Below are 27,408 nucleotides of genomic sequence, written 5' to 3' on the forward strand. Positions count from 1 at the left end.
AAATCAGAATGCTTTCGTTGAAAATAGATGAAACTGAGGTAAACCACTAAAATGTTAATTCAGGTGTATGCGACTGCGTTAATTTAAACTCACTTTTCTGTCGTGTTATTTTCGATGTTTTTTTCCTGTCCTGTACGAGTTGCTGTGTACCGCTGCTAACTTGAACAATTTATCACCCTTCAGTTTCAAATAGGTTTACAAACTTTACACACATTCACACTGACTCGGCGCTGACGCTGCGGCTGGCCCAGTTTCCCGCGCTGCATTTGGATCGCAGAGAGCTGCGAGCGCGCTGACGCCTCCGCAGCGTGGGGTTTCCCGGAGCTCGGTGCAGGGTTACCGCGCCCATCTCTGCTGTTTGATGGCCGGAGGAAGCGACTGATGCGCCGGAGAGAGCCGAAGAAAGAGAGCGAGCGAGCGAGAGAGAGAGAGAGAGAAAAGAAAGGCTAGAGAAGCAGGGTCTGGGCTGAACGAAACAGCGTTACTTAGAACAACAAACCCAAGATATATATATATTTTTTTTTTGTCTTCGCTGCGGTGAACCCTGCCCTTCTCTGCGCCACTGTGCCGGTGTTTTTTCCCTTGGCGTATCGAGAGCTCGGTTCGGGGAGTGCTGTCTGTCTGTCTGTCGTGTCGGTCGGAGTGGAGAGGAGAGTCCGGTATTGCCGTTCCCAGTCATTGCGATATAAACAGCGGGCACCCTGACTGAGAACAGGTAAGAAAAATAACACAGAAGAAAACAGAAAGAAAAAAAAAATCCGAGAATGCATATATCAGGCTGTTGGAGAAAGGGTTAATTTTGGGTTGTTGTGTGTGCTGCGACGGGGGTGGGGGTAGATAAATGGTGGACAGATTTAATTTTAAAAAAAGAGCTGTGTTTTAAAACAAATAATTTGTACCACAAAACACCAATAATATTGCAATTGATATACGAATTCTTAGTTAAGATTTGTGTTTTTAAAGAACAGGCGTCGTGGATTCGTTTATTACTGTAGTAGATTTTTAGAGTGATGTTACCGTTTTAAAAAAAATAGATTTCTTGACAATCGTACTGAATTTATACAAAAAACGTGAACGGTTTTTACTTAAACCTGTATGACTGCTGGATAGTGAAGCATTGTGGTATTGAAACCCAGAGAGCGGAAAATAAATGTCTTGATTTGTGATGTGGCTGGCTCGGATTCCTCATTTTATTTATTTATTTATTTATTTTAATTGTTTTATTAAATGCTCTGATAATATACTTGATAGCAGCAATGTGAGACTCGTTTGTATTTTTTTTTTTTTTATTATTAATTTGAAAAATCCTTGATGACAGAGATTAATGGGCATATGACAGCCATTGACAGCGTTATTAAAATACTTATTTACTACACAGCTCCGTATAATTGCTTGGGTTGCCTGGGTGTGATTTAATTCCAATTATAATTAACTGGCTCGGAAAGTTTTTTTTTTAAATCTAGGGTATAAAAGGGGGAAATAGTCTAGAAAATCACAAAAAAAAATGGAGAAACGACTTTAGACTGAGCGAGAGGTCAGGTTCTGCAAACTATCGAGTGTGCTAATATTTGGTAAACCGATGTTAATGCTTTATTTTAAATACGTTTTAGCTTTGTGTTAGAAAATAATTCAAGTGGCTGTGCGCATACTGTCTGGCCTATGAATCAGATATGATGAGAGTGTTGTGATCAAACAGGAAGAATGTGTAATCAACCCATAGTAGTACACGTTAGGGTCTAACGATATCGTTTCACCCCAAATATTGTGCACCCTAATGTTATTCGTGACAGTGGCTGGATGGCGTGTTCGGTGTGGATTTGCAGACTCTGTATGTCTGAAAAGCGCATTTTCCACCACTCCTGTATCCAAATTAATTCCAGGAATACTGATTTTAATGAGCTGCCAATCAGATAAAGATTTTGACGTTATTTTATACAGCTACGGTCAAAGGAAAGGGTGGTGTCATCTTGTTTTGACTTCCGAACATTGTTAGCCTACCTATAGCTGTTTAGTATTGTAACGCTGAGTGTAAAATATGGAGAGGAAATGCATGCATTTTAAAATGAGGAAGCTGTGAATACTCCAGCTGCATAAAAAAAACCAGACGAATCAATCTGGAGAGGGGATTTCTGCCTGAAAGACACTGTTCGATCTCCACGGATCTTGATGCTGTTAATGCTGATATATTGTTCCAGAGAGCAAGCAGGATGTTGAGTGATTTACTACATACACAGAAATGGTAAGACTGCAAATACCGTTGCTCCTTTTTAAATTTATTTATTTATTTATTTTTTACCGCAAACAACTTTTGTTTATGTGCAGCCAGGGCTGTATTTTAAGAGGAGAAATGTGCTATTTTTGTTTAGTTTTACAAAGCTGAATGCATCCAGTTAAGTTCTTCTCTGTTTGAATGAATGAGTTTCTCTATTCCGGGCCCAAGCAGCTGCAATGCACAAGATGGCGTTTGCAGCTTTTCCTCTTTTCAATGCAAGCCATATCAGCAACACCATCACTTAAGGAAAGAGGAGAGAACAGGGCAGGGTTTTCAAATGAAACGACACCGTTAATTATTTAAACGGTGTGCTTTTTTATTTTTTACAGCAAATTTACGACATTGGTTTTAAAATCGCTGCTTTGAGTTCTATTTTTGCTATTTTTAGTGCAGTGCTTGCTGGATATATCGGGGTGGGTGGAGGGGAGGAACAGTGAGTCAGTTATCAGTAGAACCTTGTTTGTTTTAACAAATATATGCGATGTAGAAGCCTTTATAGATGTGAGAGTGAGGTATTTCATTTTGTTCTTGCTTGTAAGTGACAAGGTGGTCTGCGCATGACCAGATTGTGGGTAATTTGTGTATGGAGGCCTAACTTAGAAGCCTGTCTTCATTTTAAGATTATTAATTGGTTCACATTAATTCTTGGCCACTGAACATCTTATTTTTTTCAAAGATGATTCTTTTTTCCTTACCTACCCTCATTCTTTCTTGGTTTGTCAAGGCAATATCATATATATGTATATATATATGTATGTGTGTGTGTGTGTGTGTGTGTGTGTGTGTGTGTGTGTGTATATGTATATATATATATGATATATATATATATATATATATCTATATATATATGCATCGATCCCTCAAACTGGCATTAATGTGTTAAATAAATTGGCACGTACTCTACTGTAGCATATGTGATGAAAGTTTGTGTGTCCCCCCCCCCCCCCCCCCCCTTTACTGACTACAACCTTTTAATATTTGCATCTTTTTTTTTTTTTTTTTTTTTTTTTTTTTTTTTTGTAAATAAAAAGATTAAACACATTTTCTCAGAGTGGTTGTATGTAATTGCGGATGGATACAGATCACACTAAAGCACCAAATTCCCCATGTAGTTCTCTGGTCACGGTACATCATATGAGGCACAGTCTATATGTATGTCTGTATGTTCCAGAGGAATCTGATCTTCAGCTGTATGTTTTGCAGATTAATTTTTTCAAGATATAGACACCTTTTTGCGGGGAGTGGCAAGCAGGCTTATTGTTTAGGAAAACGGGTCACTAAAACAGCGCCTTGTTTCTTTGAAAACAGATTATCAATGTAGTTTAGATTGTTCTTTTAAAAGCAGGACACACTGTTTATGCAAGAATACCCATTATTCAAAAGAGCTGTTCATTCTGGGTTTTACTAATGGTGTTTTTACTGTAGTTGAAACTTCTAAAGATTCTTTGGCTGAGTTCTAAAGGCTGAGTTAAAATGAGGACACTCATATAAGATTGTAGTTAATCAGAAGGCTAATGATTTGAAGCATCACTTTTATTTGGAACTATATTTTAATCGGTCCTACACACAAAACTTAAGGGACTGTGTTAAAGAATATTTTTGAAGCGTTTTATTAACATTCTTATCAGTTTATCAAAATGGTAATTTAAAAACAAAAACATTTTTAAAACATTCATTAAAGTTTTCTGTATAGGTCCCCATAGTTGATTACTGGGTTGTTCTGTGATAGTGCTGTTTTACTCAAATAATATTATCCTGCTTCAGTCACATGGAATTGTGAATAATAGTGGCCTACTAACAAGCCTCATTATTTGTCCGAGACAAGAGTTGGGCGGATACAGTGGCCTGGTGATGTGTGTGGATAATTCAGGTACAGAGTCCAGCATACACAATACTTATGGAAGGCACGTGGGGAAACAAGTTTTTGAAGAAGTATTTTTTTTATATCGGAATTAACATGAGGCAGGCATTACAAGAGAACTGACTTTCGTATGGTTTAGTCGCTATGCAAAGCCTGTTTGTGACGATGCTGCTCATAAATACTCCACCAGCAACACCTCCATAGAGGTGTTAGGCATGTGCTCCTCAAAAAGAAAAATAAGAACTTGTTAAAAAAGATTTGTTTGTAAATCCTTTGGGTAAAGTAAAAAACAAATGTGTAATCCTTGAATGTACTACTATCCACATAATCAAGGGCTTTTGGTCTTAAACTGCACAAATAAAACCTTTTCCAGCTCTGTGGATCAGTATTGGTGAATATTGAATGGAAAATTGTTTTGTAATGACACCCTCGGGCTTGGAAGTAACACCTAAATGCATTCCATTTAGGATTTGACTAATCAAGGGAGATTTTTGAGTGTTTTTTGCTTGGACTGTTGTTAGTATGGGTATGCATTTAAATGTAATATATGTCTGTCATACAATGGGGGGGGGGGGGGTCAAGCTGCCACAGGAACTCTGAAAGAACTTGGTTTCATTGACTGGAAAGAATGGTTTTATGACTTTCAAGTGAGGGAAGATCACTTGGGCTACAGACAAAATATGTCCATGGAACCCTAGCATTATTTTTCTTTGTACGAGTATGCTTAAACTTTTTTTTTTTTTCTTGAAGCTCAATCCCATGTGATTCCTTCAGGGCTGGGTTTTCAGTGAGACAATGACAGATTTTACACACAAGCTGTGAGGAGTTGACTCGCTGGCTTGCCTGTCCCTTCAATCAGAACAGAACTGTAAGGGCTCCGCCTTAGGATTGTTGACATGTGTTCCTAAATAATTGTGATGTGGTAAAGATTTTTGATTGTCTAGGGTTGTGGCTTGATTCCACAAAAGCTAAACTGATGACGATAAAAAGCATCTCTGCATTGAGAGCCTGAAACTATAGTTTCTGTTTTCTTCACAAGCCACTAAAATCATAGTTCTGTGCAGTGGATTCCAGCAGCATTTCAGGGTGTTGTAAGAGAAAATAGATGTTCATCCACACTATTAGAATTAGTAGTATTTCCTTTCTAGTGTTGTCGTGTCTGCAAAGCAGAGTATTTCCGTTACAGAGTGCACTCCTAAGTAAATCTTAGTTGTTAGATCCCAAAGTGTCTGAATAAGTAATATGGTCACAACATGGTTATGTGCTAAATTAGCGGACCACTTAAACAAAACAAACTAAAAACTACAAACTGGTTCTGTGCATGCCTTACTATGTTTGAAGAGTTGGAGTGACCCACCCACCTGGTGGGAATGCAGCAGTCCTGCTTTGCACTGCACTTTGAGACACTGCAGTTTATTTCAAACCCTGCCTTAGGTGTGTATTGTTGTTACAGCTGACTTAGATTTAAGTTTGCTAGTCAGCAAGCCTCTATTCTGGTTGTCTAGGTCATCTGAAATATATCCTGTGCCCTCTTTCTCAGAATTTTAGATTTTGTAGGAGTAAAACTGGCTCCAAAAACTCCTCAGATTGGTATTAATCCAATACATTTTGGATTTCGTCGTTACATTGTTCCTTGTTTTTCTGGTGAATTGCAATTTTAATATCTTGAATTTTGAACTGAAGGACTGGAAGACCTCAAATTTGATCTGTTTGCTTGCATTATTTGCTTGCATTATTTGCTTGCATTATTGGATCTTTACACAACTGATTGTTGCAGTGTTTAATCAATTACAGATGTAGCACCTGGAATTTCTGTGTTACAGTTCTTAGTTTAATGGACTGATGCCTTGGGAGTATTGTACTTGTTTGTCGCTCGGTGTTGTATGGATATTCACAAGTTTCTTGTCCTGGTTTAATCCAAGTTAAATCTGGATGCAGACTGAAGATGTAAAGAATAACATGAGTTTAGTTTGTTAGTGTGTATTGGGAAGCACCACAGTACTTTTGAAGCTTAATAGTAAGCTGTTTGTTTTTCAAATGCTTTACTGTAAAAGAACGATGCTGCCTTTGTGTCCTGTTTTGAATAAGCAAAGTAATCGGAAAGTAGAGTATATTTAACTGTTTCTCAGAGGGACAACAGTACACTAAACATGTAGAGCTGTGGCATGCTAACTGGATGTCTTGTTTTGCATGTGAAACCTCAGACCTCTGCTTTGAATAGTGTTTACTCTGCCTTTTCCCATGTATCCCTATGGCTTGTACTATTGAAGAATGTGCCTGAACCTCAAAATATACCTGTCTGAAAAAGGATTTGTGACCCATACTATATTCTCGGGACAAAATAATCTTTGCTTCGACACTTTTTAAAATGTATTAATTTTAAGTGGGTTTTTTTTCCCCTTCAACCAGACTTTATTTTTTGAATGCCCCCTCACCTCCTTCACAATTGCAATTACTGTACTTAGAAATGACAGTTACGTATAGAAGTAGTGTTCTAGTCAAGCAACATTTCTGACGGTTTTGCTGCTTGGTTACTTCAGGCAGGTTTAGTCACTTTTCAAGGTGGTTCAATGAGGGTTACGCTGTAACATCTGAAGATTTGTCAAAGCATGTCCTGCTGAACAAACTTATTTCTGATAGCAGATGACAATTCGGCAAATTCCTGCGGAAAAAAAAAAAAAACCCTTGATAGTTATCCTGCGGCAAGTTATTTCATCATGATGTTCCTGTGGAAAATAAGTATGGTTTTACAGCTGAGAACTGGCACACAAGGGAGATGCTGTGAAGGGACTTCTTTCAGGGCAATTCATAGCTGGTATCCATGCATACAGTTGCTAGCAAATTGCCTTGCATCCATGATTACCTGCAGCAGCACCACCCTTGTGAATTTTAAAAGCAGTCTGTTTCCGCTCACATTTAAGCTGTAAAGATTTACCATTTATCAGTGAACATGGTAAGTATATAGAATGTAAAGATTTAGAAGCAGCAGCCTATGCATAAGGAATGGAGGTGATTGGTCTGCTTTGCTGGAAGGAGGGACCAAGGATAAACTATGCAAGGTTTTACATGCAAATGTATGAAAATGATAGCAGGGCTTTTTGTTTTGTCAAGAGCTGTCAATAGTAATAGTCTTGGGTATATTTGGTCTTCAATCCCTATTGGATCAGTCTTCAGTTTTCTTTAATTATAAGATTATATAGCAATTTATAGAAAGGATTGATGGGAGTTAACTGAGTCTGTTTTTAACCTGGAATTCATTCATGGTTTGTGGTATCTGAGCATTGCTGTTTAGTTTGTTTTTTGTCGTCTTATTTTTTGCAAAGAAAGAGTCTTGATGTAATTACTGTGTTTTAGCCCTGTGCTCCCCATCCAGGTCTTAGTGTCATGCAAAGGAGAATGAGAGCTGGTTTATAAATGTAATCCATACCGTTATTCCCTTGTAGTCCAGCATTACCTTAATGTTGTGCTGAAGTGGCTGGACAAAATGTGCAAAATCCCCTAAACCCCAGACCCTGATGTTTACCATTGAAGAAGGTTAGTGACTTTACCCTTAAAGGGGGGAGAAATATATTTATTTTATGGATTCAAACGTTCTAAAATGTTGCACTGTATTGCAGTGCCGTTTCCCAGATCTGATCAGTAGCGTTGCAACTTAATTCCACTGGCTGTCTAAATATGGTTTTTATAAGATGTTTGTTACTGTTTTCATTAAGTAGGATTCCCTGTCTTATCCATGTGGACAGGTGGCTGTCATTTCAGTTTTAGCATGCCTTTTTTATGCTTGTATTAAGGTGAATACTACCAAAATCCCACATACAAACACACTAATCCAAAGACTGGACATTTGTAATGCAGCTCTGATACCTGTGTAATGTAAAGCCGCATGTCACTTGGTTAATAATTTATTGCCTTCATTAGCTGAAACATTTGTCAACTTGAAATGAAGCTTTACTGGTGAAATAAACTAAACTTCATCCATTTGTCTGAAGCAGAGTATCAGTTTCCTATGGGCGCTGCTTAACACCTGTAAGGTCAAGGAAACCACTTCTAAAATATTCTGATTTTAGTTTTCCACTTTAAACCCAAGACCTCAACTTCACAGCCTGCTTCAATAAATGGCACTATAAACTCATAAGTCTTAACAGCTATGCTGGAGATGCCAGAATCGTCGTAATGAAATTGGGCTCACGTCTGTAAAAGCCTGGCGTGCAGAACCTTAGTATAGGCCTAAGTCTTGCAATTTATTTGCTTTAGGTAAAAAGAGGTGAAGGGGACTGACTATTGCACATCTCTTGGTGTCTTGTCGTTGGGTTTCCCATCTGTCAACTTTTAATATGAAAGTGTAGCTGCAACACTAGACAGCAATGTGTTAACAGTGTGTAGTGCTTGACTGTGGATCATGCTTATGGTCTGAATTCCATTTAGGGCTGACATTTGAAGCAAAGAGCTTTGAACAGGAAAGGTTAGTATTTTCTTTCCTGTTCCTGAGATACTGTAACTTTAATATTTCATACTAGATTTCTGGAAGAGAACTGCTGCAAACCTAAAAAAAAAACAAAACAAAAAATACGTAGTTTTCAGAAACATTCTGTTCCCAATTAGTATTTTATGTCGACCTAATTGCATATAAATATTAAGTTACTGACCCAGAGACTAGACGAGTATGCATATTTTTCTTTCTTGTTTGGGACGAGAAGTTCTAGATCTGATTTTACTAGTTCATACAGCTTGCAGCATCTTCACAGCCCTATAAAAACGAATCTGTCTCACTGTTCCATACCATACACCACCTCGTGGAGGTTTAGTAGAAAATACACTTAATTGTGCTGCAAAAAGGCTTTGTATCTTGATCCAGTTTATGTTCAATTTTGTTAAAAGATCAGGGATTTTACTGGATTCTTATGTCATCCACACTCCGTAGCAGCCACCTGCGGGCGGGTGAGGCCCCAAGCTTTTATGAGCCTAGTTTATCAAAGACTACAGCAAAAAAAAAATAGAGCAAAAACATGCTGATTTAATGGCAAAAAGCTAGACTTTTGGGTAATGAGAGGGGGTCCACAAAAAAATCCCTTTGGACCTTAATAATAATAATAGGTGCACCTTTATATCTTTAATTTTCTTCTCCAGCATTGTTCTTGTACTCTGCCAACTGGAAGGCTTTCTTGAATGTGCTCAGCTGGCCTGTTTTGACCACACCCAGAGTGAGATCACTCCTATTCTCTACCCTGCACAGAGAGAATACACTGAGCTTTCACTGCATGTGAAGAATCGACCTGAAAGTCAACAGTTGGATTTTTTTTTTTTTTTTTTTAAACCGTACAGAAAGAAAATAAAATCTGAAGTTGGATGCCTAAATCGGCTTCTCCGTTTGATGTACTGTGCAAAGGAAATGTATTGAGGATCTAACGTTGAGTGCTGATTGCACTGTGATTGTCCAAAAGAAAATTAAAAAAGCTGCCTATTGTAAGACTTTCGGAAAAGATCTAGTACGTGGAACATAACTTGTGAACACCGATTTATATTTGTTGGATGCAATCTGTGCTGTGATCTGTTTGCAACATGTAAACTTTGCTCTTGTTTCTTGGTTACCATTGCCTTTGAGGTACCTTGTATCTTGGTTACAGGAGACTGGTATTGTGGGATACTGGTGGGCAAATGAGTGTTCAGTTAAACAGTAAGTACACTTTTCAGAGGGGACCAGTTTGATGCATTGATTTCAGAAATATGTAATCAAGGATTTGCAAAATAAGTGACCTATGAATCTATAATTTGAAAATGCAATTTGTCTGTTCAGTTAAACTGCAGTACTGACCCATTTTGAATGCACACTTTGTACAGAATAGATTATATATATCTATTTTTGTATCATATATAGATATAATATATATATATATATATATATATATATATATATATATATATTTATATATATATATATATATAATTTTTTTTGTGGTTGTAGTACTTTTGTAGTTCAGACTTCAAAAATAAAGTATTTAATCACAGGTCCTCCATATCTCAATATTTTCTCTGGATTTAGATAACAATGTAATGAATACAGCAAAAGCACTCCCTCTTTCATGCAACAAGGTTTTCAAAGACTCATTTGCCTCTTCAGCCAGTGATTGCGGCTTGTTATTTAAATGCCTATATAAATGGTCAATCTTGTCTCTTAATGCTTTATTTCCATTCTTTCCACCACACAACATTAGATTTTTTTTTTTTTTATATTTTAACTGTATGTGTGATATATTTATTTATTAGTGGGTTTTAGGCTACAGTGGCAGTAAACATGCTTAACCATACTTATGATTTACAAAAGCATAGGTAATAGTTTGTTGATGTTCATTCATTTGTGTAAAATGATGCAATATGTTTAATTATTTGACATTTTAACCAGTAGTTGTGATACATGATTAATGACAATCCCTTGCTTTTAACACTCAATGATCCTAGTTGATTCTTCTGAAAGCTGCATATATATAAATTACTTTTTTATTTTTGGTTTTCCTTCTCTTCCGTCTTGGAAATGGGAGCTGCTCCTGTTTAATGCAGCTTTTCCTTTGGGATCAGGAAAAGCTATTGTCATCCAGATATTACATTTCTCCGCACCCCACCCCCAGCCACCCCTCAGGCAGGAAGTACAGAATCCAGCCTCAGCAGCAAAGCTTCATTAGCTCCACTATTTGAGACAATTTCTTCAGTGTAATGCTAATGGATCAGTAGGGTTTGTTACTGCAGGTAGCTTGTTAGGCATTGCTGGTGTATGAATGTGCAGGGTTGGGTGGAAATGCAAGACACAGCAGTATAGTGAGTGAGTTAGCAATCATTTCAGCTCATTGCGTAAAATCTGAAGTCCTACATAAAATCCTTTTACCTGTGTTTTTGTTTTTTTGTTTTTTTTACCCACCACCACCTTTTTTAAGCTACTGGATATAAACTTGAAATTATTTCTTATTTTCTGTGGTAATAGACGCATGAGACTTGTCTTCTGCTGCTGCTGTTCATGAGCTGTTGTCAGTTGTTATCTTTACAAATGAAAGCTGATAAATAATACAAAGAAAAGCAGAAAGCCTAGGGCTACTAATTTTCTATTCTGGGGAATAGAAAATGCTGTTTTTTTTATGATAGAAAAATAAAACTATGCATACCTGTCTAGTCTTTGGATCAATTAAAACATGGTATTTAAACACACATATAGTGTTGATAGTTAAAATAAGTAGCCTGCAGAACATGCTTTCCATCAGCCTGAGTATGAAAGCATAGTGGAATCAAGACAGTGTGGTTAGAAGGGCAGCCTATAGTCATGAAGGGGGTGGCACAGATTTCTTGAATGCAGGACACTAGTAATCAGAGATGAGTGTGGTTTTGGGTGCCCTGCAGGACAGGCTTTTTTGGCTATTCTGTGTGTGTTGTATTTAGCGCTCTAGATAGGTTGCGTACCTGCTGTGTTTACACATTAAAAAAAAAAAAAAAATCAGAAATACATACTAAATTTAATGTGTGAAAACACACGTAGCAATTTTGCTGAACAGCTGGTCTGCCTCAACCCTCCCACCTCCCCTAAAACTTCCACCAATATCTCCCAGAATACAATGTCTCCAGTTACTACAACTGTACACAAGAAAAAATAACCCAACAAACATTGTCCAATCTCTGGCTAGCCCTGTTGTCTTTGCAGCCAATCACAGTAAGAATAAGAAATTCAAAGCTACGCAGGTTGAAGCGTAAACACCCCAGTCAAGCTACAAAGCCAGTTGGAACCAGCGTCAGAGGCAACCGCTAAAGAAAAGGTGCCTATAATATTAAACAAACTGTTTTATAACTTTTAATGGGTTTCCTTATTTTATTTATCTGTATGGTTTTATATTTAAGTTTTAGCATGTACATTGAGTTTAAGAATGTTATGTTAAAATAGAAGTAACGTTATTAATTTGCAGTGGTGTGATACCTCAAAAAATGCACTGCGCCGATAAAGAACCTTGTAGAACACACGTGGTTAAAGTGGAGTTCAAAGTAACGTTGCAGTTAAAACGGAAGGTTCTTTTTTTAATGGCTACACCAATACCATTAAAGATTGCACAGTATTTATCAAGATTACTCATGACTTCAACGTAATGTTGCATTTTACCCCCTGAAAATACATTTTACTCTCCTGTGTTAACATTTGTGGGTAAGTTACTCCCAGAACCAGCGCTGATTGTATTGCTAGGTTTCAAATCCAGGAGTTCTGACACGCACAAGGATCTTGCCAAAAAATGCAGCAAATCATTTCATTAATGTCTATTTCATAATATCCTGTGTTTTTAATCTTGCACGTTTACTGGTGTAGCATAATAACTGTTTGGTACTGTATTTATGGTTCTTGGTTTGAAGGTGCTAAGGCCTTTTTTTTTTTTTTTTAAGTAGCTTCACTTTGAATTGTGTAGGTTGCAGTTATTGAATGTGAAGGTGTGAGGCTTGGCTGCCTGTTTGATTTGACTTATTTCAATTTCAAGCCCCTGCAAGTAAAGATTTAGTAATACCTGTTAATGAATATAGCTAAGCACTTTTTTGTTGTATGGTGGTGGTAAAAAATAACCTCCTTGATTTCCCTATGGCATAGTTCTACAACAATCAGCCTGCCCTTAAACAAGCTGGTACATGTGTATGTCTCCCCATCTGTCAGCCTCCTTGGTCCCTGTTTCCATTAAAATGATAGTTTGATTTTCATTGTAAAGATTGACTTGCGTACCTGGCACCAAAGTTGTGAACATCTTAGCTTGTCCTATAGAGAAAGAGTATCTGCTTTTTTCACATCTTGCCAGATGGAGCTCTCTGATGCAGACGTTGGCTGGTTAATGGGACACTGTTGGTTGGCCATCAGAGTGACCCATATATGTTTGCACTGAGTGACGTTACTCCTGTATTAACAATAGTGAAGAATCTAGGGCATGCAGAGAGGAATAAAAGAAAGTGGCCCTTCCTTTTTATATGTCTGTCTTGAGTTCGGTTTAGAGGTAAGCAGGTGTTTGTGTTATGATTAATTTGTCATTTTTCCTCCCAAGGCAAGGAGTTAAGTGTTGTTGTTGTTGTTGGTAGAAACCCCCCCTGAGATCCCCTCCCCTTGCAGCATATCTGCATGGAAACGATTATAATGGCTTGCTTTACGTAAACATTAAGAAAAGCACTCCTTCAGAACTGCCATGGGGAGACTGACTTTAATCGTCAGTGCATCTAAACTGTTCAGATATTTGATGTATAGGTATAGTAATGTGGAATAATGGAGAGCTCTTCTAGATGTTAAGCTTGCCAATAGAACATACAGTATTCTTAAACTGATAGGATGCATTGTTAGACAAAATATATCTGTTAGACCAGAAAACCACCAATAAGGTTTCAGGTTAAAAGAATGAAATAGAAATCCTACCTGGTAGCGCTTCTCTTTTCAGTGCAATGTGGAATGCTCGACACCTCAAGTTTAGTGATCCCGGCGTCAGTAACACAGTTCATGTGATTACAGCACCCGTGTTTGTTTGCATTTTATTGTCAATATGCATTGCTGAACAAAATGAAGGAGATTGCTTGGATCCAAACCCTGCATTCCAACTGTTCCTCTGCCTTGTTCTTATTCACATAGCTCATTTCCTTAGGCTGCCTCGAATGAAACATTGTTTGTTCATGGAGGTTTTGCAGTGTGTGGTTGTTAACGGTGGTTGTCAAGCTAAGACCACCTTAACTTGTTTATCAAGTGCCATAGTGTTACTGCAGAGGCAATGTTACATGACCTAGCAAACTTTACAATAGGCAAATCGACTGTGTGGAATATTCTCCCACAGTAAACTACGGTATACAATACAGTGCCACAACAGAAATGCTAAATAAGTGAGTAAATGGCAGATTTCCAAGAAAGGCACCTGTGAGGGACACAGTTTATAATCTAGTGATAAGTAATAATAACTATGGCATTCTCTCTAAACCAGGCATGGTTTCAAATACAGCAGGGTGATCTTTTAAAATGATTTGTAGACGTTAGAATAGACTCGGTGTACACAGATTGACACAGTGTATACAGTAGGGCATTTCTTCACTCATTGACCCTAGAGACTGGTAGCACCAGCCACATGCTTTTGTGTAAGGTTAGTGTTAACCCAGCACACTGATGCGAGATATCCAGAAGTACTGAAGGCCTTTGCTGAGAAAGCTTTATTAGTAAGAGACACCAGTAAAAATTGGCTCAATGTTTATCCAGGTAGTTTGATACTTTAGTGCCTGGAGGCTTAACTAGATTTTGTGCTTGAATAATAATTTTTTTAGTTAAAAGGTTTGTGCAATAAAGCTACTGTATATACCAGGAGCTGCACAACTCCTTAATACAATGTTTAAGGGGGCTCAAACCTATGTATTTTGTGTGTGTGTGTGTGTGTGCATATATATATATATATATATATATATAGATATAATATAGATATACACATAATGGAAGTAGGAAAAAAAAGCTTTGTAATATAGATTACCTTGCTTAAAGGTGGTGCACTGTTATCAGTGTATTTTAGTGCCTGTACTATGGTTAACTTGAGACGGAATGGGGTAAACAGAGTCCAGAAAACAGAAGGGGTGGTGATTGTAATGAAGGCCCTGTGTTAGTGGAGTGAAGATTTTGGGCTTGTGGCTCGAATGTGTCTGCATGGTGATGTGGAATGTTAAAAGCTGAAACAAAGCCTTGCATAAGAAATAACATAACACATAGGGAGATTTACTGGAAGGTGGATTCTGAGCACTGTGCTGCAATAAGCCACACCCAGGTCTTTGCCACAGCTTCCTGTTTGTAATTTGTCGGCTGATACTGCAGCTTGGTGCTTATATAGAGAGAGGAGACTAGGAATAGCAACACGCTAGTGAGTGGAGGAACACTGCTGCTGCGTTAAAAACAATACGTCTCTCGTGTGCTAACTGTAATGCTAGTGGAATCTGACTCACAACTTGACCATGACCCTCCTTAACTGATCTGATTTTTATACAAAAATCTATTTAAATAGAATAAGCAACACAGTGTTTTGTTTTCCGTGCGATTTAGACGAGAGCGAAAGGTTGAGGTTCAACTACACGGAAGACCCAGGTGGCAGGTATATGAAACGGATGCAGTGCTGACAAAAGCTCTAGGCACCTTTTGACTGTAAACTGAGGATCAGGGACATTTTGCGGTCAATCGAGATCCTATTGTCTGTTTTTATATATATATATAATATATATATATATATATATATATATATATATATATATATAGTGTTGTGTGTGTGTGTGTGTGTGTGTGTGTGTGTGTATATATATATATATATATATATATATATATATATATATATATATATATGTATATATATCACACACCCAAACATATATATACTACCACACCCACACATATATATATATATATACACACACACCACATATATATACATGTGTGTGACACTAGGATGTAACTGTACATCTCTTTGAAACATTTTAGAAAATGGTTCAAAGCAGCCTTTTATTGTAGATCTTACGCCAGCTGGGAGGGAGGAAGGGGACTATTTAATTATTAATTCCTCTCCAGAATCGGGGGTTTCATGTTTTATAAATGACACAGTATGGGAGAAGGCAAAGTTTCTAAAACACTTAGCTGTTTTTTTTTTTGTTTGTTTGTTTTGAGAAACTGGGTAAAATGACATGTAGGGCTACTTCATGTCATTTAATTTAAATCCAGGAAATGTTCATGATGGTCATTATGGAGGTTAAACAGTCATCGTTACTTCTTGTACAGCCCATTCTTCTGTAATATGTGGAGTGAAAATATTATATATAGGATTGTTCTACTTGAACATTTTATATAGTGGTATCTGTGCTAATGTGTACTACAGCCAGACCTGGCTTGATCTGACCCTGCATGCTGGATATTTGTCATAAACGCTACCAGACGTAATTCAGAAATAGACAAAACAGTAATGTCAGGTTTGTATCCGTTTACTTCATGGTAATATTGGACTCGGCTTTCGCCCAAATAATGCTTGTTGGAACAGAATGATGGTAAACCAGAAATGGTGAAAACATTACGTTTGTTGTATAGTCCTTAATGTTATTTGAATCGATAGAAAATTCTATTTATTTTGAACCTTTTAAATTGGGAGTTAATTAGCTATCCTCCTCCTTCTCTCCAGTGGCCTTAACTAGTTCAGTCTTATTAGTTTAATCTTGCGCTGTCCCCTGACATTGCGAGATCTCGGATCTTCAGCACTTTTTTACATTTTTCTCTTTTTTACTAATATCTCCCTGTTCTCTTTCTACACATTTTCACGGTGCCAGAAAATATATTGTTTAAAACTGGAGGAAATTTAAAATTTAAAAAAATAATAATAATCTTCATAGATAGAGTTGGATCTACCAGTATTTCTCTTTAGTTTCACACAGCCCATGTTGAAAGAATTCTCAGTTTTGCATTGCACTAAAACAAAGCTGCTCCTCAATTGTGAATGCATGTAAAAATGTGTTAGATGATACAGGGTTGCCAGAAGTTTGAGAATTTCCCCTATGACTGCAGAAAAAAGCCTCTACTTTTGACAGTTTGCATGCTACTGGGAAACTAAAGGTAACTATATAGTAAGGGGAAGAAAAAATCAGCTTGCGTGCTTTATTTTTTTAAAGGCTGTTGTGAGAAGATTTGTAGGCACAGTCCCAACACTAAGATGGAGAAATGCCTTTCATTAAGAAGGTCATTGTGACACACGAAGCTACATTATTATGTAAGGTGGTGAAATCTTTATAAACGAGGACACTGAAATAGCATGTAAACCTCCAAGGTGAAATGTACGTAAAACTTGTGTAGTTTCCATGTGCATATGAGCATGGTTTACTGAACTGCATCCATTTCATGCACATGGTATTATTTCCTTTCTTGCAGTGTGTCAGAATAGAGCTTTACTGTGGATTTTTAAATCCATGTTAATCACGCTGTTAAAATTCAGAGCAAGTCTATTTACAAATGGTTGTTGGGGGGTGGCGGTGGAAATGTGTTGTATTTATTTTTTTGTGTAAATTGTGTGAAGGTATTGTGTTAAAGGCATGATTATGGGAAGCTTATGTTTTAAGGCTCTGTCTCCCAGTTTTAAAGCAGTAGATTTCTTTGGTATTAAATTCGGTATGTGGGCAGCATTATGGCAAAAAAAATTCCCCCATGAAGAAATATTTGAGGATTGTGTAGTAAGCATGAGCAAACAGCTGTGAATATTTTGCAGTTTTGGCATCAAAGGCTTGACTTTGAGAAAGTGCAACAAGGTTCTAGCTAAATTCTAAAGTTTTTTTTATTAATTACCAGCGTACTGTATGAGTGCGCTTAGGGATGAGATTAAAGCAATATTCAGGTCATTCAGTTTACAAGGTCCTGATAAATGGTCCTGACAGCATAGCACACCTCTGTGTAATGCAAGGTGAGAGAGAGGGAATTACCTGCATACGATGGATACCTGCATTTTTTTTTTTTTTTAAATCAACAAGATTAGGAGGTTTAGGCTTTTTGTGCAGACACAGACCCAGTTAGCTGCAGTACAGGCAGATTGTGTGCTGGAGAACCTGGTCATTCAGGTTCCCAGCCAAGGAACACAAGTCTTTCAAAAGGCACTGTAAGGTAAGGGAACTGAATAGATTTATTTTCTTGTGTTGGGATTTGAAAAGGGCTCCAGGAGCTGCCTTGATGTTTTTATATGTCCTGCTTTGATATTTTAGACCTCCAGTTGGCTGCTATCCTGCTTCATGTATCACAGGCCTGTTTTTTTGTAGTTGATAGTGATGGTATAAACTAAAACAGGTTCTGTGCCTCATCTCGTTGGAGTTTTGATCAGCTTGCAGATTCGACCATCACCAGTGAATAATGGTGAAACAAAAACCAGGCATTTACAAGGTCTCTGGATATTTTTAGATGCAAGAAGTTGATTTTATTTGATTTTCTGTGCAATAGCATACTGAGCCCACTACACAATGAACACTGATATTTGGCTTCAGTGTTGGGTCTGAAGACTGGCACAAGACTGGAGGCTCATAGTAGCAAGCACTGTTAAAGAGGTGCTTGTTTTTATGGTTTTGGATTATAGGAAAGGAGATGGGTTGTTGGCACTTCTCCCTGTTTTACACTGGGTATGTTTTCCTAGTTGACTGGGCTGTTGTGCCCTGGCTTCTGTACTTTAAGTGCCTTTCAGTATGAAGTCTGTATGAGGAAGATGTGTGTTTTTATACAGCTAGTTAGCTGCTTGTCTGTGTCTACACAATTTGTAGCAAATGCAGCGGTTCTGAGCATGCAATTTTTGCATATTGTAAACCACTCTCCTGGCTTGTGTTTTTGCTGGTGTGGTTTACTGATATTTGAAGGGTGAAATAGTTGCAATTATTCAGCTAGTGGCTTTGTCAGTTTACAGTGTAGTTCACCGATGGCCCCAGTTGAAACAATTCTGTGCTTGATTTAAATTCTACCTTGTATTGACAGGTAGGTAGATCAGATTTTTATGGTATCAGAATATTTCCCTGTCTCCATATTTGAGGGAAAGCCTTTTTGTTTTTCTTTATCATAGAAGGTTTCACTGGAGTGTGTGAGAGTGTTGGGGCCGAGACTGTGTCGGAGGATTGGGGTCAGAAGGATCATTTCTTTGCTTTAGGCTCATCAGCAGGTTTTGTCTTAACCGGATTTAGCTGAGGAGCTGACCTCAACGCTGTCCCAGGGATTGTGGATGACATTGGGACAAGATGCAGAAAGAGAGGACTGGCCACTAGCAAGCTAGCACTAGACTCTTGAATTTTTGAACATACTACTCTTGGAGGCAGCAAGCAGATTCTGCTTATAACATAGTTGAGAGGAATAAGGTACTGTAAATGCTTTGTTTTTGACTTGGATGATGGTTTTCAAACTGCTTTTGCCAATTTTGTGACAGATAGGGGTAATGTATTTGTGTAGAAAAAAATGGTAAGATTTGCTAGGTTTTTTTTTTTTAAACTATAGTAGGTCTTAGGGTTTATTTTTTTAATACATAATGGAATTCATTTGCATGTATTATAAATTGACCGTGTAGTTTTGATGTTTGTGAATTATGTGCTTTTAAATTGTGGTGATCCAAAATGAGCAGATCCTGTGGTGGTGATTCAGCACTGCAGTAATGTAGCAAAGTCTTTTCTCATTCATGAGCAAATGCTGCCGAGTGCCATGAAAGGTATTAATCCATTTGTGAAGTTGAGACCTATTAGAAGAATATAAAGAGGTCTTAGAAAGGTAACTCAGCTTGGAGCAGCCGACCGTTACTTTTTTGTGTATACCAATACAGCACTTTAAACCCTTCATTGTTTTATGTTGTTAATTTAGCAACGCTTGTAAACTCTGGTAATTCCATACTTTCACTATAAGACAGATACTATTTTAAATGATCTGTGAAATAACTTTTTTTCTGAACAATTTGTAACAATCTCACCAAATTTGGATTTGTGTCTGTTTTCGATAGTGTGTATAAGATATGACTGGTCAAAATAATATCAACACCGAAACTGTTGAAATGTGATATTGCAATAATATTGATCAAGACTAGGTCATCTCTTTCAGATCTGAGTGTCCCGACAGCAGAAGTGACGCGCGCACCTTCAGCACAGCAAAATGAGTGAACTCGACCAGTTACGCCAGGAGTCTGAGCAGCTCAGGAACCAGATCAGAGTATGTATTCACTTGTGTATTGCATCTGCCAATAAAGGGCAGCCAGTACGCTTCCTTGTTCATTTTCTGCCACGTATTATGGAACACACACACGGGTAATCAATAGGGTCACATAATGAATTAGACTGAATTAGTTACCCACCAGTTTGTTTTGTAATAACGGTGACTAACTGACTTATTTTTACCTGTCTTCCAGCATAGGTGTGCTTGACCACAGAAAGCCAGACCTTATTTTTAAAGCAGTCCCATAGTTTTGCACTGTCAGTCTTGTGGATGTGTATGGAGCATACCTTTTTTTTTTTTTTACACAACAGGATAGTTTGTGTATAGACGACATGCCAGTGCTAATCCAAACATGACCAGATTTATAAGAGTGAAGGAGAGTTCATGTAGATGAGTCCTTCTTCTTTTAGGTTTGTGTTACTGTGAGCAGAATGCTGGATATAGATTTGAAAATGACTGTTTGGAGAAGGAGTCTAAACAAACTTTACAGGAGAGTGATTTAAACCAGATCCTGTTGTGTATTTGAGCCTGGAAATGGTCCAGACAGGATGAGTGACCTGCCCTGTGTTTAATAGAACAAAGACCAGGTTTACAGGGGATGATTGTGCAGAGCTCGTATTAAACTTTTCTTTGGTTTTGATCAGTGTACAAAATGTACATTTGCTTTTTTAGATTTGTTTTCATCTTGTTTTTAGAGATACTGCTAACCTGTTTACTCCAATGTCTCAGGACTTTAATCACTTTTTATGTTCTAGAGATTATTGCATGTAGGTAGTTTGCTGGGGTGAATGTACCACATTTGTTCATCTCCATTTTGCATGAAAATTTCAATTCCACAGCTGTGTACATTCTACTTCTGACAGTTCTTTCCAGCACTTACTCATTTTAAAGTACAACGATTTGACAAAAAATCTGGCTTGGTACAGTTAGCTTGAAAGGAGAAGTAAACTTCCGATAGTTTAAGTTCACTGAAGTTCTTTTAATATGTATTATGCTTCATCGCTGTGAAACAGGATGTGTAAAACGATAGTAAAGTGCATGTACTATAAACGAGCGGTTTCCAGACTGGTGGGCCTGGGCCCAAAGGTGGACTGTGTTTTCAGATTCAAGTTTTAGTGCTGTAGAGCAGACAACTCTGTCTAACGAACAACAAAGTGGGCCTCGGGTAACAAAGTTTGGGAAACTGCAATATTTTAAAAGTTGTAAAAGCATTCGTGGTCTTATACTCATCTTTTTCTTCCAGGATGCCAGGAAATCCTGTGCAGATGCCACCTTGAGCACGGTAATGACCTACACTGTTTATTTTTGAGAAAGGGAGAGGGGTGAAGGTTGGGGCTATGGGAGACGCAGCGATTGGAATCCAGCTCTAAAGACTGCAGGGAGAAAAAAGTAATCCTACAAAGCTGCTCGAAGCTCACGATTGAAGCATGGTTCACCTAAAATTAAGTGTTTCAGCATCCCAGAATTAGAGAGGAGCAGGGGGGGTAGCAACACATATCTTAACCCTAACCCCCACTGAAATACAGAAGGCTTACCTTTTCTGTGTAAAATTGTTGTACTTTTGATCACTGCAATGCATTTATGTTCTGATACCAGATCATTCCAATTGTGTAAATGCTATGACTTGTTGGCACTTGCTTTTTGTTTTTTTTTAGGTCACAGCTAATATTGATCCTGTGGGCAGAATTCAGATGCGCACTAGACGAACACTGAGGGGTCATCTGGCTAAAATTTATGCCATGCATTGGGGCACTGACTCCAGGTTAGTATCAGCTGGTTTAAAGTAATACGAAGGAAAGGGATGCTAATAGGGCTTAAGAGTTTGTGAAAGAATGATATAAAATGATATAAACCTGTTTTGTTAACCATATGATGCTGTGTAGTGAACAATGGTGACAGAGGGAAGAGAATTTGACTGGTTAGACCTTCTGGTTAATATACTTGTGGTTCACATAGCTGACTGAAGTGAACTCCCTGAAAAACTAATGAACTAGCAATTTACATGGAGCAGCAAGCCATCAGGGAAATTAAACAGATTTGTAAAGGTTCTCTGCTCAACTTTTGCACTTTCTAAAAGGGGGGGGGGGGAGCTAGGTTACTGTCTTAAGGGGTGTATTTAATTTGATGAAATTGATTTTACATTGTTAGAGGTGATAACAGAAATGTTAATACTCAAAGCTGCAGTTTTCTCAGTTATTTGTAGTGTTGCAGTCCATGGAACTAGACAAAAAGGCTTTTTGCATTTACACAACTTTCACTACAAGATCTTAAAGCTTATAGGTCGAGCATGGTTAGAGGTGCATGTTTTCGTTTTGCTCTTATCTCCCGTACTTCCCCTGAATTTTCACTTTGTTTCAATACAAGGAAGTTCAAATGTTTACCTGAAACAAAAAAATGAGAGTATTCTGGTGTTGCATTAATCAGTAAATTAAATTAAAACGCATCTTGTTAATCTAATGAAAGTGAGGTGGTTAATTCCTGTATCTCTAATACAGTCTGTCTGCAGGCTGAGATAATACTGGACAAGCCCTGTTAAGTATCTTACAGTGAATAAAGGACGTGGGGTTGCCACGTTACAGAGGCTGAGGATATATGTTCAGATGTGTGATTGCATCTGTCCAGGGGAATGAGAGAAAGTTATTCAGCCTTTAACATTATAAGAGAAAAGGCGATCGTATGCAAATATGTACATTGATTCTCGTGTGTGTGTTTCCAAACAGAACAATCAACATAAAGACCTGTAGAAATATAAAAGTTATGTTACGTACAGTTGGGCTTATTTCATCCCAGAATAGAAGCTTGCTCCGCTGGAGGTCCAATCCCTCCCAGGGCCACACCCAGACGGTATTCAGCCAGTGGCAAACAAGTTTACTAGCCAGTCCTCCGGTCAAAGGATATGCAATTTTTACCACACTGTCTCTTGCAAGCCACATTCAATAAGTGCAAACGGAAGACATAAATTAAAGGTTGTTTCAGTGCCAGGATTTGCATTACAATTTTTTTCAGTGTCCAGGAAATGTCCCAATATGTGAGGTATGCAGTTTATAATCTTCCAGGCTGTACAAAAATTGCCTTTTGATATAATTGATGAAGCTTTGAAAATTTTTAGGACTGTGATCTCGTAAAGGGGTAAAAAAAAAAACAAAAACAAAAAGAATTGGTTGTGCATTTTATATTGATTTTAAATACTGCTCACATTTCCACTTATGGAGTGCAATTGGCGCTTTTGGTAATATGGTCATTGAATGCACCAACGCAAAATTCCCTTGACTTCTTTTTTTTTTTTTTTTTTTATATAACCAAGGCAATCATATTATGACTAAAATAGGTTGGTCTTCATTAAAATAACTATTTTTAGTATTAAGGTTAATGGTTTCCCTAGAGGTGTACATTTAACCAACTAAGGTATTTTGCAGAAATGATGGCATTTTATGAACAGCTGCTGAACAGATCTGAATCAAGAAGATTCTGTGCACAGGCTAGCAATTTTGGAAAAATTGTGTCCTTACTGTTCCTTTTACATATGACCAATGGTAAATTAAGTATTTTATGATTCCACTACAATCTCATTGAAAAAGAAACCACTGTATCCATTCAGAGAAACTGTCAACATATTAAGGTTTGCCAACATTCAAAGTAGTAGATGTTCAAAACATTTAGTTAGACAAGAGCAACCTTCTCCCCAGTAAAGAAGTGATTTATATTTAACTTCTGTTCATTTGTATTCTTTTAAACTAATCTCACATTAATAATTACTTACTCCCCATCTTCATTTAGAAACTTTAGTCTATTTTGCTTATACTGTTGTCCACAAAACCAAAAATATCTTCTCAAATTGCCTGTACTTGCTCTGTGTCCTTTTCAATTATTATTTAGGGGAAGTTCTTCCAGTTTATACAAGCATATGGTTCCCAGTTCTGTACTGGGTTGGGATGTTTGCTGAAAGCTTACTGGATGCCTGTTTAACACCAGTCCTATTTATTGACCCAGTTATAATTTTGTTTGTGTTCCTGCCATCACCATCAATGTTTTCTTGTCTCTCTCCCCAGACTGCTGGTGAGTGCCTCCCAGGATGGCAAACTCATCATCTGGGACAGCTACACCACAAACAAGGTGAGACCACTGTTAGCATTGCTTACTTATGTAATGTGGGGAAAAAAAAAAAAACTGACCGGTGTAACAAAATTTAGCCACAGTATTTACAAGATGTAATGTAGCACATTGTATTCTGTAGAACCCTAACAGATGTACTGTAGCATACAACTTTATGTAGAGTGGAACTGTATTTAAAATAGTCTTCGTAAATTCATACCCACATGATGACACGCTGATGTGGGTGGGGTGTTTTTGTTTTTTTTATGCATCAGCTTTTAATTGAGGTAATTCATCTGAATCAAAACTGATTTGGCCTATCATTATGCATCTTCATAGTAGTTTTAATTTTAAATCCACGGCAGTAATTAGCAGAATTTACTTCTGAACTGCAAGTGCACCATTATAGAGAATTGCGTGGTGCTGTGTAAATTTAGGACACATCCCAAGGATGAAAATAAGACTCCCATTACGTAGCAGTTTGATCCATTCCTGGTTTTACTATGTTTTAAGATGCACCAGAGCTTATCACCTATACACTGCGGCTAATGAAGTAAAACCTGGAATGGGAGAAACTGCTGTGCAATAAGAGTCTTATTTCCATCTCTGCATCCTATGCATAAGTATTGAGGGAAATTAGCATTGCTTGGAGGGAGGGACCGGAGATAAATGCATGTTCTTATGTGACGTCGAGCTTCCAAAACAGCGTGCAATGAGAAGCTTTGCAGTACAAAAAGATGCCTTCTGTCAACAAGGACTGCAGGATTTCAATGTACTGGAATCTTAAAATATTGTGAGTAGTCTTGAGTAACTGGATTTGTATCTGTCCCAAGGTTCATGCCATCCCTCTGCGCTCCTCCTGGGTCATGACCTGTGCGTACGCTCCTTCTGGAAACTATGTAGCTTGTGGTGGACTTGATAACGTGTGTTCTATTTACAACCTGAAAACACGGGAAGGAAATGTCCGTGTGAGCCGTGAGCTGGCTGGACACACAGGTAGAGCATTGTATTATATTAGTGTTATTTCTACTAAAGTGCAAGTTTGCAAGAGCTCAGTATTCCCCTTTTTAAGAACCTTTTAATATCCCAAACCTAGACAGCATGTAACCGCTGCAGTTTTCAGGATATACTCTCTGATGCAGAATCCCACATTCTAAAATCTTTTTTTCAGAACCTTTTCTTCCATTGCTGATTTTATTTGAAACAAAAAAATGAGTCTTGTATATGCATGCCTGTATTTTGTTTTGCATTCTAGCATCTGTATGATCATGAGAAATTAAGACCAATGTTTTTTTGTTTTTTTTTTGTTCCCCCCTGTCTGTTTAATTTGCAGGCTACCTGTCTTGCTGTCGTTTCCTGGATGATAACCAGATTGTAACCAGCTCTGGAGACACCACCTGGTGAGTAAGGGGAACTGCAGTAGAATCTTGAGCAATGTCAAATTCCCCTCTGAGCAGCAGGGCGGAAACCTCCTAGTAACCTTATTCTGACGGCTGAAAATAAAAATAATGTATTGTCTGCTGCAGAGATTTATACTGTAATGGAGCAAAATTGTAAATTATTTTTCTTGCGCCAACACTACATGGGAACCCACAGGCTGTTGCATTACTGTAAATTCTGACATTTCAAAGGGAAATGAATACCTTCTCTACTCAAACAATACATAGGTTTTTGTTATATGCAAGAATTAGATTCGTGGGAGAGACTCATCACAAACAATTCAGACTGTTTTCTGACCTTTTGAGGAAGAGGCAGATGTTTCCAATGAAATTCAATTAAGTTTTCTACTGCTTTTTGTTTTTCTTTGTTTCACTAGTCTGTAATTCTTTGTAAAGTACGAGGGCACTGTGAATAGACAAGTTACTGGGAGATGACAATTAAGAGCTGCTATTTTATTAAATGATTTGAACACAAAAGGACAATTATAAAGAACAGGTTGAGAAAACAACATGCTGTGCATGCATGTTGTAAGGAATCGGATTTCCAAGTAAAGAATCAGGAACTGAAAGTCGCTGTTGCACATGACTACCAAAAAATCATTTGACTGTTAGTGTCCTATTTAAACTCCAGGGGTTGCCTGAAGGCAGCGAGTCAATGACTATAGAATGACTTATGCAAATCTTTCAAATGACACGTCCACATTACCAAATATTTACACTTGCTGTATTCTTGTTTGTTTGTAGCCTGACGAGCTTTGAGAGACTTTCATACTTTTTTTTTTATTTTTTCGTAAATACAATGTGTTCCCTTTTGTTTGTAGTGCTCTGTGGGATATTGAAACTGGCCAGCAGACAACTACATTTGCTGGCCACACTGGGGATGTCATGAGCCTCTCACTTGCACCTGATACCAGGTGCTTTGTCTCTGGTGCTTGCGATGCCTCCGCCAAGCTTTGGGATGTCAGAGAAGGAATGTGCCGACAAACTTTCACTGGACACGAGTCAGACATCAATGCCATCTGCGTAAGTAAGAGCCATTGTTGGCAACGGTAACGCAGAACACTTGGACTTTTTTTTTTTTTTTTTTAAACGTTTCATTTATAGTTTTTACAGTAAGTGGCAATAGTGATGAAAATATTATGTAAGTAACCAAATCTAAGATTGCATCATAACTAAGCAAGGTGATAATATTAATATCTTCTCTGTTTCTAGTTCTTTCCTAATGGCAATGCATTCGCAACGGGCTCAGACGACGCCACCTGCAGGCTGTTTGATCTGCGTGCTGACCAGGAGTTGATGGTTTACTCTCACGATAACATAATCTGTGGAATCACTTCTGTAGCGTTCTCCAAGAGTGGCCGTCTGCTGCTAGCTGGATATGACGACTTCAACTGCAATGTCTGGGACTCCCTCAAAGCTGACCGTGCAGGTAAGCAGACGTGTCGCCCTATTCTGGTGCACCAAAATCATGTGAGCGCAAAGACCTTTTCATACAGAAAGTGTGTGTGTGTTACACTGGTGCAAGATTTAAAAAATAAACAAGTAGCTTTGTCTATGCATTGCTGTTATTAAGATCAACAGTGTTGGAGCGCAGCAATAGACATAACTGGTACCCAATGCAGGATGCAGTGTCCCCAAAAAAATCCAGGAATGGTTCCTGCAGGTTGCTTCATGGGTGAATGAGTAGTAATGGCAGCTATAATGGATGTGTTTTAAAGGGTAGTCATGCCAGTGAGCAAACTGGGGAAAGTGTGCACTTGTCAATAATATAATGGACATCAACTATTTACATCAGAATTGTTTTTGGGGGGGGGGGTCTCTCTTCACAAAAATTGTAGTTTGCTATTGTTCATCTGCAATCCTTAAAAACTTTTGTACGGATAGTAAAAAAAACTGTCGTAAGGACATTGGCAGCTTAATATTTTGTTGTTGAATAAACGTTTTCTAGTACCCCAGTATAGCAGCTTGGTTGAAATGTGATTAAATGTTACACTGAGGATAAACAGTCATTCTTCTTGTTTTAAGCTGGCTTCTAACAATTCTG

General features: G+C 37.9%; 1 protein-coding gene across 2 annotated transcripts in view; it reads left to right on the top strand.

Moving 5' to 3' along the window:
• Window positions 1-354: 354 nt before the first annotated feature.
• The window catches only part of LOC121328840 (guanine nucleotide-binding protein G(I)/G(S)/G(T) subunit beta-1), a 28,727-nt gene continuing 1,673 nt past the window's right edge, over window positions 355-27,408 (top strand). The window contains exons 1-9 of one of the 2 annotated variants that reach the window (XM_041273936.1): window positions 355-715; window positions 19,709-19,830; window positions 21,077-21,115; window positions 21,489-21,595; window positions 23,883-23,946; window positions 24,759-24,921; window positions 25,259-25,325; window positions 26,186-26,387; window positions 26,577-26,793. In XM_041273936.1, coding sequence (XP_041129870.1) covers window positions 19,774-19,830; window positions 21,077-21,115; window positions 21,489-21,595; window positions 23,883-23,946; window positions 24,759-24,921; window positions 25,259-25,325; window positions 26,186-26,387; window positions 26,577-26,793 — 916 coding nt within the window. In that variant the 5' untranslated portion in view covers window positions 355-715; window positions 19,709-19,773. The remainder of the gene's footprint in view (window positions 716-19,708; window positions 19,831-21,076; window positions 21,116-21,488; window positions 21,596-23,882; window positions 23,947-24,758; window positions 24,922-25,258; window positions 25,326-26,185; window positions 26,388-26,576; window positions 26,794-27,408) is intronic. The other variant, XM_041273934.1, reaches the window with a different exon arrangement.

This window comes from Polyodon spathula, chromosome 16 (assembly GCF_017654505.1).
Source record: "Polyodon spathula isolate WHYD16114869_AA chromosome 16, ASM1765450v1, whole genome shotgun sequence".
Classification (NCBI taxonomy): Eukaryota; Metazoa; Chordata; class Actinopteri; order Acipenseriformes; family Polyodontidae; genus Polyodon; species Polyodon spathula.